The sequence below is a fragment of the Bos javanicus genome, chromosome 23 (genome assembly GCF_032452875.1).
Source record: "Bos javanicus breed banteng chromosome 23, ARS-OSU_banteng_1.0, whole genome shotgun sequence".
NCBI classification, from domain to species: Eukaryota; Metazoa; Chordata; class Mammalia; order Artiodactyla; family Bovidae; genus Bos; species Bos javanicus.
The window spans coordinates 16,614,377-16,624,627 of record NC_083890.1 but is presented as its reverse complement, the minus strand read 5'-3'; the positions used below and the strand labels follow the sequence as shown (position 1 = coordinate 16,624,627).

Here is a 10,251-nt window from a genome sequence, read left to right as displayed (position 1 = left end):
TATGAATGAAAAAGGCCGAAAGGTTTTTACTCTGTGAGCCCCAGGGGAGGGCCAGGCAGAGCACAAGGTGTCCATAGGAAGAGGGGGTGCGGGGAGGAGGAGCTGGTGCTGGAGGAGAGAGGGGGTGGGGGGGCTCTGGAGCCCCAGTCCCGGGTCCAGCTCAACACCTGCCCACTGGAGTTCACACTGGAGTCCTGGGCAGTCCTGAGATCATGGGGCCCGCCTAAAGTCTGGGTCAGGACAGGAACGCTGGGCAGAGGGAAGAGGCCGGCCCGGGCTGCCCGCAGCTGATCCAAGTTCTCCCGGGGCTAGAGTTTCCACGGCAGGAGGCGGCACTGGCTAGGCAGGCACCGCTGAGGCCCTGCGCTGCTCCATCTGCGGAAGCCGGGGGCCCAGACCCTTGGGCTCCCAGCTCAGGCTCTCAGTCAGCAAGAGCCACTGGGTTAGGCTCAGAGCTCGTCAGGGGGGCTGTGTGTGAGCGGGGAAGCCTTCTGGATGCCCTCGTCCTCCTCGGGGCTGGGGTCTCCGTCGAGGTCGCCCAGCTCCTTCCTCTGTTTGCTGCTGCCACCGCCCAAGCCCTTGGCCCGGCCGCTCTTCTTCTTGGATTTCTTGCCTCCCAGGGCGGCTGTGTCCCCCTTCTTGCCAGACCACTGTTCTGCCAGGCAGCCTGCAGGGAGGAGGAAACACACCCTCAACAGGCTGGCTGCCTGGCTGAGTGAGGAGCTCAGACTGCAGAGCCACTGGGGGCGGTGATGCAATCTGGCCCCAGCTCTGCTTCGCTGGGGTCCCCCCGGCCCGTCTGGGGGGCATCTGAGGCACCAGGCCCTGACCCCGCCCTGTACCATCCAGCCCCCTGAGGATGGAGGCTCCAACGCCGCCATTTCTTATTTCTTTTGCATCCTCTCCTCACCCGCCTCCCCTGAGGGGGGAGCATGGAGGGCCCAGCCCTGCTGCCCTGGGACTCACTGGCGTCCTTGCCCTTCAGCACGTGGTTGGCGCAGAGGAACTGAGTCAGGTCCTCCTCCTGGTGGTTCCTGTACCAGTCCTCGATCACCTCCTCGAACTCCTCCACCAAGACGTCGCACTGTTAACCGCAAGGCCTCACGTCGGCAACGCCCGGGCCTGGCCTCTCCCGGGGGAGCCGGGCGAGCCTGAGCCTCGTCTCGCCACCCACCGGGCTGGTGGCTGTGACTCCCCCAAGGAGGCCGTAGCCAGAGGCGGGGTGAGACGGCTTGACCACAGTCCCCAGGCTCCCGGTGGCCCTCGTCAACTGAGGACCTGCCCTCACTGAGCCCGGGTGGCGGCGGGGCCCCTACCTGCTTCTTGAGGTCGGCCACCTCTGCCGAGGTCTCGTTCCACAGCTCGTAGGGGATGTCCATCACCACCTTGACCCCTTTGTGCACCAGGTTGTGCAGCGTCTCAAAGGTCTCTGACATGCCCTGGAAGACACGATGGGATGTGAGAGGCAGAGACCCTTCCCCTCCCTGCCCTGCTCCTCTCCCGGTGCGGCTGGAGACCCAGGGACCCCGCTAAGGTCAGGACCCTCTCCGGCTTCTTACGCTCATCCTCACCTTCCCCTCCCCTCTTTGTGGCCTGCGTCCCACAACCCCTCCACACACACAGCCTGTCCTGCCTCCCCACACCTCCTCCTTTTGGAAAGGTTGCTCTCGGGGCCCTTTGAGCAAATACTCCTTTCCAGGATAATAAACTGGTCCTGTCTCTTTCCCCTCACTGTGGCCTCCCCCGTGTCCAGCCCACTCCCTACTTCTGGTTCTTCCCACAACTTGTACCTTTCCTTGCTGGGAAGAAGCACAGCCGAGGCAGGGAAGACTCTTGGCTCTGTACGAAATTATTTCTGCCCGCCACCTAGGTCTTCTCCACAGAGACAACACACTACCTGTTTCTTCTGTCTCCCAGAGACCACGCAAGTGGACACGAGCCACTACGCACACAAAAATAGCCTCTCCTCCACCCCCGCACAAGCAGCTGTATGTATGTATCATATACACCATTCTGCACTGTGCATTTTTTTACTTAATAATATCCTTTGGAGAGGGCTTCCCAGGTGGCTCAGTGGTAAAGAATCTGCCTGCCAATGCAGGAAACTCAGGTTCCATCCCTGGGTCAGGAAGATCCCCTGGAGAAGGAAATGGCTACCCACTCCACTATTCTTGCCTGGGAAATCTCATGGACAGAGAAGCCTGGAGGGCTATAGTCCATAGGGTCGCAAAAGAGTTGGACGTAACTTAGCGACTAAACAACTATACTCTGGAGGTGATTTTAGTTCAACTCATAAAGAACTACCTCATTCTTCATTGTACAGTTTGCCTAAGAGTCCACTGAATGGCCAATTTACTTAACCACTCCCCTACTAGTGAATGGTCAGGCTGCTTCTAATTTTTTCGCTATAGAAAGTAAAATTAAACATTGTTACGTTAAACATGGGTTTATTACCAAGTACAATGTTAATACAAATTATAAAGATAAAACCTAGGACTTCTGTGGCTTAGAAGTATTTCTCTAGGTTTCCCAAGGGTTTCTGAAGGATCTCCTTTTCTAGAAGGGTACTTAGGTGGAGAAGTGTGGGAGACAGCTCTTCTACCAGGCATAGAAAGTGCAGAGATAAAGAAACATGGGCCCTTATAGGAGTGACAGGAGACACATGAGCCTCCAGACCCCTCACAACCCCCTCTGGATCCTTTTGGAAAGACACATGGCAACAGGTATACGGGGAGGGGTATGGAGATAGGTGGGTAGGATGACATCTTATCAATGTCCAGGAGTCCTGGCATCATTCAGCCACAGAAGAGAGTTTATTGTCAGTTTATTGTCAAGCCACTCCCTGGAATTGTGTGGCTGGTAGATTCTGTGTATGAGAGTGGTGAGCTCACACAGGTGTATTGACTTCTGAGCCATTGCATCCGTGTGACACAGTCTTCAAGCAGAATGTGTGAGATGGGGCAAGAGCAAAGGAAGAGGAAAGGGAAGACATCCAGTTTTTGATGGGACTTTAAAACCCTGGGCCAGGGCAAGACTGCTGTTGTATGGATCTGTTTTCCCATCACACATCTCATTTTGGATCAGAACTTAAACTGATTCACTTTATTTTTTCACACATTCATGCACCTTTCTTTTGTGGATAGAAAAATAAATAGCACAAGGGGAAATTTTAAAAAAAGGAAACATGGGCCTTGCTGCAAGGAAGCTCATTCTCCAGTGAAAGAAGCATTCGTGTACATGGTGAGTGCAATAAATGTCATAAAGGCATCATGATGGAGGTCCAGGTAGGGCCCCATGGGCCCAGAGAAGGGATACGGCAGCCATCACCCCCTCCCCAAGAGTTTTCTGACATCTCCTCTAAACTCCCACAGTTCTGCGCATCCTGAGTTCTCCCTGCACAAAGTGCTCTGACCCCAAGGGGGCTGCCACCCGGGAGCGTTTCTGTCCTAGGCTGAGGCAGGACCCCAGGGGGCAGGCCCAGACATCAGGAATGTGCCCACCTGCACTGAAAAGTCAGGCCGCTCAGGACGGGAGGGATGCAGATGGCAATGGATAAAGAACAGGGAGCTGCCGAGGAGGGAAGCTCCCAGGGCATGATCTTCTGATGGCACCCAGACCAGGAGACACATTGAGACCCGAAGCCCGGCCCCAGTGGGGAGGAAGGGCATATACAAAGCCAACCTTAGCAAATCGGTTGCTGCCGGTCCTCTCCTTGTGCAGGCTGTAGTCCAGGAGCCGCTTGCAAATGGTCTCCGTGACTTCAATTAACCTTAAGTCCCTGCCGAGACAGCAGCACAAGACAGTCCCTGCCTGAGCTCCCCTCCTCGACCCTGCGGGTTAGGGGTCCAACCCTCCAACCCCAGCACCTGCACGGCTCACCAACGGGAAGGCAGAGCTGGGAGGGAGATAGGTCATCAGGGGGGCTCTGAAATGCTGGAACACAGACCAGAGAGACACAATTGTAACAGCTCTATGGGAAGAAAGTTGTTGTTGTTGTTTTTTAAATATAAAGTTAAATGATTAGCTAGATTAAAAAAAATAAAGCAAAATGTATGGATATTTGATGTCGAGATAGTGTTTCATTTTGAAAGGATGATCATAGTTGATGGAAACGCTTTTTGGTTTGTTTTCAATATTTATACCTGGCAAGGTATAAAAGTTGGTAAGCCTGTTTTTTTCTGGCTGCCCTGAGCAGCTTGCAGGATCTTAGTTCCCTGACCAGGGATTGAACCTGGGCCATGGCAATGAAAAATGTCCAGCCCTAACCACTGGACCACCAGGGAATTTCCCAGCAATCCTATATTTTTAAAGACTGATCCATAAATTCCAATCACTGGGAATCACTGGTGAGGTCCAATAGTCTTGCTTTTACAGATGAAGGATGTGAAGCCCAGGGGCACTTGGGGATTTCGGAAGGCCATACAATCAGTTCAGGGTAGAATCAGTGGGCAAACCTGGGTCTCAGTTAGAGCTGCCTCCTTTTTGTGGGTCTGCCTAGTGGGGAGGGAGAAGGGAACTTCACGATGCTGATGCCTCAAGGAACAAAGCAGGGCAGGCTGGTGCCCCTCTCCCTCCCCTCTACTTACGACTTGGTATACTTGACGCCTGAGGCCTTCCGGTCCAGGATGCCATAGCCTGTGTCGATCACCTCCTTGGTCTTGCCAGTTTCCTCAAAGGCTGACTTCAGCTCCACAGCAACATATTTACACACTGGGGAAAGAAGACACAGCACCACCGACTGAGTGCATCTGAGTCTTTGCTGGGAGCCGGCTCCCAGCAAAAGAGACCCAAGGGGACGCCTCCGCAGGACTGGGTTGAGTTGATGCTTGGGGCAGAGAAAGGAGTCAGCACCAGACCAGCAGTAGAGTTCAGTGGGTGAAAGTAGGCTCCAAGACCCACTGCCCCCTGTCCTCTCTGGGCCCTCATTCTACTGTCTCCATTTCTCCCAGCTCCTTCCTGTCCCCTACCCCGACAATCATTCATGTCACTGAAAAGAATTTCAAACATACAGAAAAGCTGAAAGAGTACAATGAATAACCATACACCTTACATCACAGTCAAGAGTTGTTAGTAAAAAAGAAGAAAAATAAATTAAAAAAGAAAGAAAAAAAACCAAAAAGAGCTGTTAGTTAAAAAAAAAAACCAAAAAACACAACAGTGATTTACCACTATTTCCAATTTATAATATAAAGCAATGTGATAATAATAGATGTCAACAATATACACACTGTTTTTGCTAAACCATTTTGAAAATAAGCTACAAGACATCATGATCTTTGCTCCTAAACAAGTCATCGAGCACTTCCTAAGAACAAGGACCTTCCATTACTAATCATAAAACCACCACCATGCTTGGAAGATTTAACAACAATTCCTATCTCATCTAATACTCAGTCCATGTTCAAATTCCCCAATTGTTCCCAAGATGTTTTTTATGGCTATTTCATTTCTTGATTTCATATGTTATTTCAACACCAGTTCTCTATTCCTACCAAGTTAATTTGCTCCATTTCCCCCTACAGGCCTGTTTCTACTGTTTTTGTACATTTATTTTCTCATTTCCTCTTATTCTTCTTCAAATAGTTATTAAGCAACTCCTACGTGTCAGGCACTGCCTGGGGATACAGAGAGGAAAACAAGGTCCCTCCCTCCCAGATACTCAGTCTAATGGAGCAGAAAGAAGTGTAAACAAATAATTACCATTGCATAAGGACGGCTACTACTGAATGTGTGCAGTGCTTGGGGCCTTAGGAAAGTGCCTCTAGGCCTTCAGGGCTTGTCTGTCCTTTCTCTCCACCTCATCTTAAAAGCCTGCTCCCCCAGGAAGCCCTTCTGGATGAGTCCCACCTGCTCTTGATTTCATCCTGAGACACTGTAGGACCCATGCTCTCACCAAGGGCCTTGATCATCTCATGTGACTCTCCAATTAGACTACAAGGGCACTCAAAGAGAGGATCATGGGCTGAATTTCTTCCTTATTCCTCTATTTTGGGACTTGGTATGTGCTGGATACTTGATAAATACTGCCTGGAGAGACTGTGCTTGTGATAGAGCAGCTTCTGATACCTCTGAATGGAATATGATCTGCAGGCTAAATGTCAACAGCATTGTTTTAATAACAACAGCAGAGTTGGATAGAAAACCAATTTACCACCAAAACAAACAAATCCCCTGCAGGCCTGCTTGGTGAACTTTTATAACATATGCATTAATAGATGGCTTGGAGAACTTGGGACACATTAAGATTCCAAAACGTCAGCCACTGATCTCAGAGTCCAGGATGAACTGAGGGTGTCTCGCCTCCCTGGCTCTCCATCCAGGGCCACCGAGGCTCCCGCCCTCTTCGGTCCTGTACTCTGTGTGAGCTTATCATTTTTCTGACTCCTGTGCTCCCCCCTCCCAGGTGCTCACTATGTAGTATGCCAAGCCCAGGGGGTTGGAACCCATCAATCCATTTCTCTTATATCCATCAAATACAACCTTGCTTCTCAACTCTCCCAAACCTTACCTCTTCAAGACCCCCTCTGGGGATCCCACCCAGAACCAGACTTGGAGGAGGCTCATGGCATAGACCCTAGATCCCCGTGAACATCCACCCACTTCTTTCTGGGCAGGTTCTCTTTTCTCTGTGCCAAGGCCTCTTCTACTCAGGCTACTAAGCCAGAGGCAGGCTTTGTGGGCCAGACAGTCAGCACTTAATAACTAAGGTGTCACAGTGATAATAAAAGTAAATATACACTTAGGTTAAGCCATCCCATGACTGAAAATCTCTTCTCTTTTATTCTTTATCAATTACCTACAAAATCAGGTTGGATTAGAATGATCTAAAGATTTTTGCCAGCTCTAGGCTTTTATGAGTCTCCTATGGAAAAGAAGTGTGTGCTTCTTAGGCTGTGAGAACAATAAGAGAAACCATAAGGGCTCTTTGGCATCAGAATAAGATAGAAAATGAGAAGGGGAAGTAAAATCCCCAAAGGATCTTAGCTGTGGCCAGAAGAGTGAAAGGAAGGCATTAGAACCCTGTGACTGTCTGTTCAAGAGAGTGAGGGAGAAAGTACAGGCTAGAACCCATACTGGAAGGCTGACCAGTGAGGTCAGCTCATCTCTGAAGCAACTCACCTTTAATCTCTCAAATGAAAGGATTACGCCTCCCAAACCACCCACACTTCCCAGTGCTCAGGAAATATCTGGCTGGCTACAGGCTTTGAATTAGGATGCAACCGGTTTATAGCCAGCTTTCAGGGGTGAGGGGCTGGGGTTAGAGAGGTGAGAACGTAGGAGTGTGTGTAAAAGTCTGAGGACAAAACTGAGAAATGGAGATGAGGGAAAAAAAGGTAGGGCCTTGGCTGGTGTGTGTGCTGGCATGCTTCTCTCTCCTTCTCTGTCTCCCTCCCTATCTCTGTTTCTCTCACACACACACAAGTGCCACACTTCCACCTCTCTGTCTTTGGGATTCACTCTGTTCCCATATCCCTAAAATCTCCCTCTCTCACCAAGTTCCCCCAGGTTCTATTTTTCTCCTAAAGTGACCCCTTAGGTCTCAGACCCTCTTCCTTCCTCCACACACTCCCACAGCACCCCAGCTTCACCCACGTTCACTCATGCCTGTATGTGAACAGCTACCTAGACAAGGTCCCTTGCCCTGGAGGAGCTCACGGCTAATGGAGGAGACGGCCGGTGACACACAGCCGGTTGTGGTCAGGGCACAAGGGGAGCGTCTCAAGTTCTTTCCCCAAGACGGGTCATGTGAATCTTTTCAGTTCCTCAAATTTGTCCTTTGCCTGTAGGTCTCTGCATCTGTGACTTCGCTTCTCTTCACTCGACTAACTCCTAACCACTCAGGGCTTCCAGGAGGAAGCCTTTCCCCGCATTTGGGGGTCTAGATTTAGATGCTCCTCACCCAGCCCCCAAAGCCCGGCGCCTCCTCTCTCGTGGCATCTACCACCCGCATTGTAACTGCTTGTTTTCAGCGATTTCTGAGCTCCAGGTGCACCGAGACCCGATCTCTCGGCCGCCCCTGCGTTCCCAGCGTCCAACACAGTGCCAGGCACAGAGTAGGTTCCAGGAAAGGAGACCCGCTCAGAGCCCGGGACGGTCCCTCCCCCAACCCTCTCTGCAAGCCCCGCCCCCCAGCAGGATACTCCCCACGGGCCCCGCCCCCTCACCTTCGCATTTGCTGGGCAATCGAACCCAGTCGGTGTCCTCGGCTCGGGCTTGCCTGGGGCCCAGCTCCGGGGCCGGCAGTAGCAGCAGCAGCAGCAATAGCAGGGAAAGAAGCAGAAGACGGTGGGGCCTGGGTCGGGGCCCGGACGCGGGCTCAGGTAATGGCTCCATGGCCCAGCCGGACCCGACCCGAGCGGACCGGGGCTGTGCTTCCTCCGGCTGCGCGCGCTGGGCAGCTTCCCGGAGCCGCTTCCGGGACTGCACACGTGCCTCGGCGTAACCAGGGCAACGGCGAGCCCCCCCCCCCCCCCAACACACCCGCTCCCCCTCCAGCTACCTCGGCCCGCCCCCAGAACGACGGAGGCCCGCGGTCTCGGCAGCCAATGGGCTTTTCGGGGTTTGCCTTCTAGCGAATGGGAGGATGATCTTTTTTCGGCTTCGGCCAATGAGAGAACGGATGGTGTCCTCAGTGACCTATGGCAGCATCTTTTCCCACCTCCTAACGGAGGCTCTGGGAGGGACTCGAGGACCAGGATTAGGGAAGAGGGAGCAACGCTCCGGTCCTGAAAGGTATGGGAGAGACAGTTTTCACTGCCTTCTCCGCCTTCTTGCACGCCACTTACCCTGGGATCATAGAGCAGCCAGCCCTATGTCTTATTATTATTATTATTGCTTTTGTTGTTACTGTCACTCGAGTAGGCACTGTGGATGAGACTTGGACGATTCAGAGTCCCCTGCCTTCAAGCAGCTTTCTTTGTACCCAGTAAACCTAGGCTTCCCCGACAGCTCAAATGGTGAAGAATCCGCCTGCAATGCAGGAGGCACAGGAGATACAGATTCGATCCCTGGGTGGGGAAGATACCCTTCAGGAGGAAATAGCAACCCACTCCACTACTCTTTCCTGCAGAATCCCTTGAACAGAGGGACCTGGCAGGCTAAACCCCATAGGGTCGCGGACGCAACTGAGTACGCACACGCCTGTCGCATAAAACCCTAAGTTTATCCCGGTGGTAACTAGAATAAATCATTTCCTCTCTGAGCCTCAGTTTTTATCTGATGACAAAGTGATCCTCCTAGCTGCTGTTCAAGGCTTACTTGTTCCTGGGAAGCTCGAACAGCTTAATAGAATTAAAGCTTATCGAGAGGATTATAAAAAGTTCATGCATTAACTTTAATATTAGTGTGTGATCTCGGTTCCTTTTCTGGCCTATTATTTATATCTTTGGATTCTGAGCTCCCACAGACAGGGACTTGACTAATGAATGATTGATTCCCTGTCCACATCCCCAGCATCAGGGCTCTTGACACAAGGAGTTGCTCAGTGAAACTTCCTTATGCTGTGTCATCAGGGTGAGGACTCTCTGGGTTTTGGGGGATGGCTTCATTCTGCCCCTGAGCTCAGTGGTCTATGGACACACAAAGAGCAAGGCTGCTTCTCTGGGAGGTTGCCTGCAAATTCTGTTTTTTGCCCATAAATCCCTGTTTCCAGTGCCTCCTGTTTCCTTCCTGGAGGTTGGATATTTATGGTATTTTATAAAGACTTTAAAGGACTGATACTCAAGTCTATTGACTGGTCGTTTCCTGATCTTAGCTTCTTGCTCCCAACAGTTCCGTGGCTGACAAGGCACTCTTGGACAGGCAGGAGCTGTGGTGTATAGAATTCCACAATGGAGAGGATCATATCACCGTCCTGAGGTCCTCCATGCTCTCTAGGCTTCAGAAGACTTGGGGAGGCTCAAAGTCTGGCCAGGAGCCCTCCTGGGAAATGATGTTAAGCCAGCTACAGTGGGGATTCAGAGTCTGGGGTAGGGCAGGATTGGGGGAAGGCGGGCAAGATGGGGAGAAGCACTGAAGCTCAGGGAGGTTTGCTTCCAGAATAAACAAAAGATCCTCTGAGAGCACACTTACATAAATTAGTTTGATGGGAGCTCTGGGTTCAACATGTGACCTGAGAGCTGGGAAGGGACAGTGGCTGTAGAAAGTCTGCATTCGCCCCTGCCCCCACCCTGCCGTCCCCTTCCTCAGTCTGTGTGTTAGGGAAGGAGCAGACCCTGTGGGACTGGTGGACAGATTGACCCCCGGAAGCTG

At 51.8% G+C, this 10,251-nt stretch overlaps 2 protein-coding genes across 2 annotated transcripts in view; one reads left to right on the top strand and one right to left on the bottom strand.

Annotated features, from left to right (window-relative positions):
- On the bottom strand, positions 1–8,509 carry CNPY3 (canopy FGF signaling regulator 3). The gene is made up of 6 exons (XM_061398248.1): positions 8,166–8,509; positions 4,587–4,710; positions 3,682–3,778; positions 1,317–1,439; positions 967–1,084; positions 1–667 (listed from the first exon to the last, which is right to left on the bottom strand). The coding sequence occupies exons 1-6, from the start codon at positions 8,332–8,334 to the stop codon at positions 450–452; spliced, it is 849 nt and encodes a 282-aa protein (XP_061254232.1). The 5' UTR covers positions 8,335–8,509; the 3' UTR covers positions 1–449.
- The window catches only part of PEX6 (peroxisomal biogenesis factor 6), a 351,627-nt gene that overhangs the window by 25,886 nt on the left and 315,490 nt on the right, over positions 1–10,251 (top strand). The window lies entirely within an intron of this gene.

Excerpts from the sequence above, each read along its gene's own strand:
- CNPY3 (XM_061398248.1), bottom strand. The coding sequence starts at position 8,334 with ATGGAGCCATTACCTGAGCCCGCGTCCGGGCCCCGACCCAGGCCCCAC. Across the intron at positions 3,779-4,586 it reads GGCGTCAAGTATACCAAGTC|GGACTTAAGGTTAATTGAAG; the intron begins GTAAGTAGAGGG and ends CTGTCTCGGCAG. Across the intron at positions 1,440-3,681 it reads GCAGCAACCGATTTGCTAAG|GGCATGTCAGAGACCTTTGA; the intron begins GTTGGCTTTGTA and ends CGTGTCTTCCAG.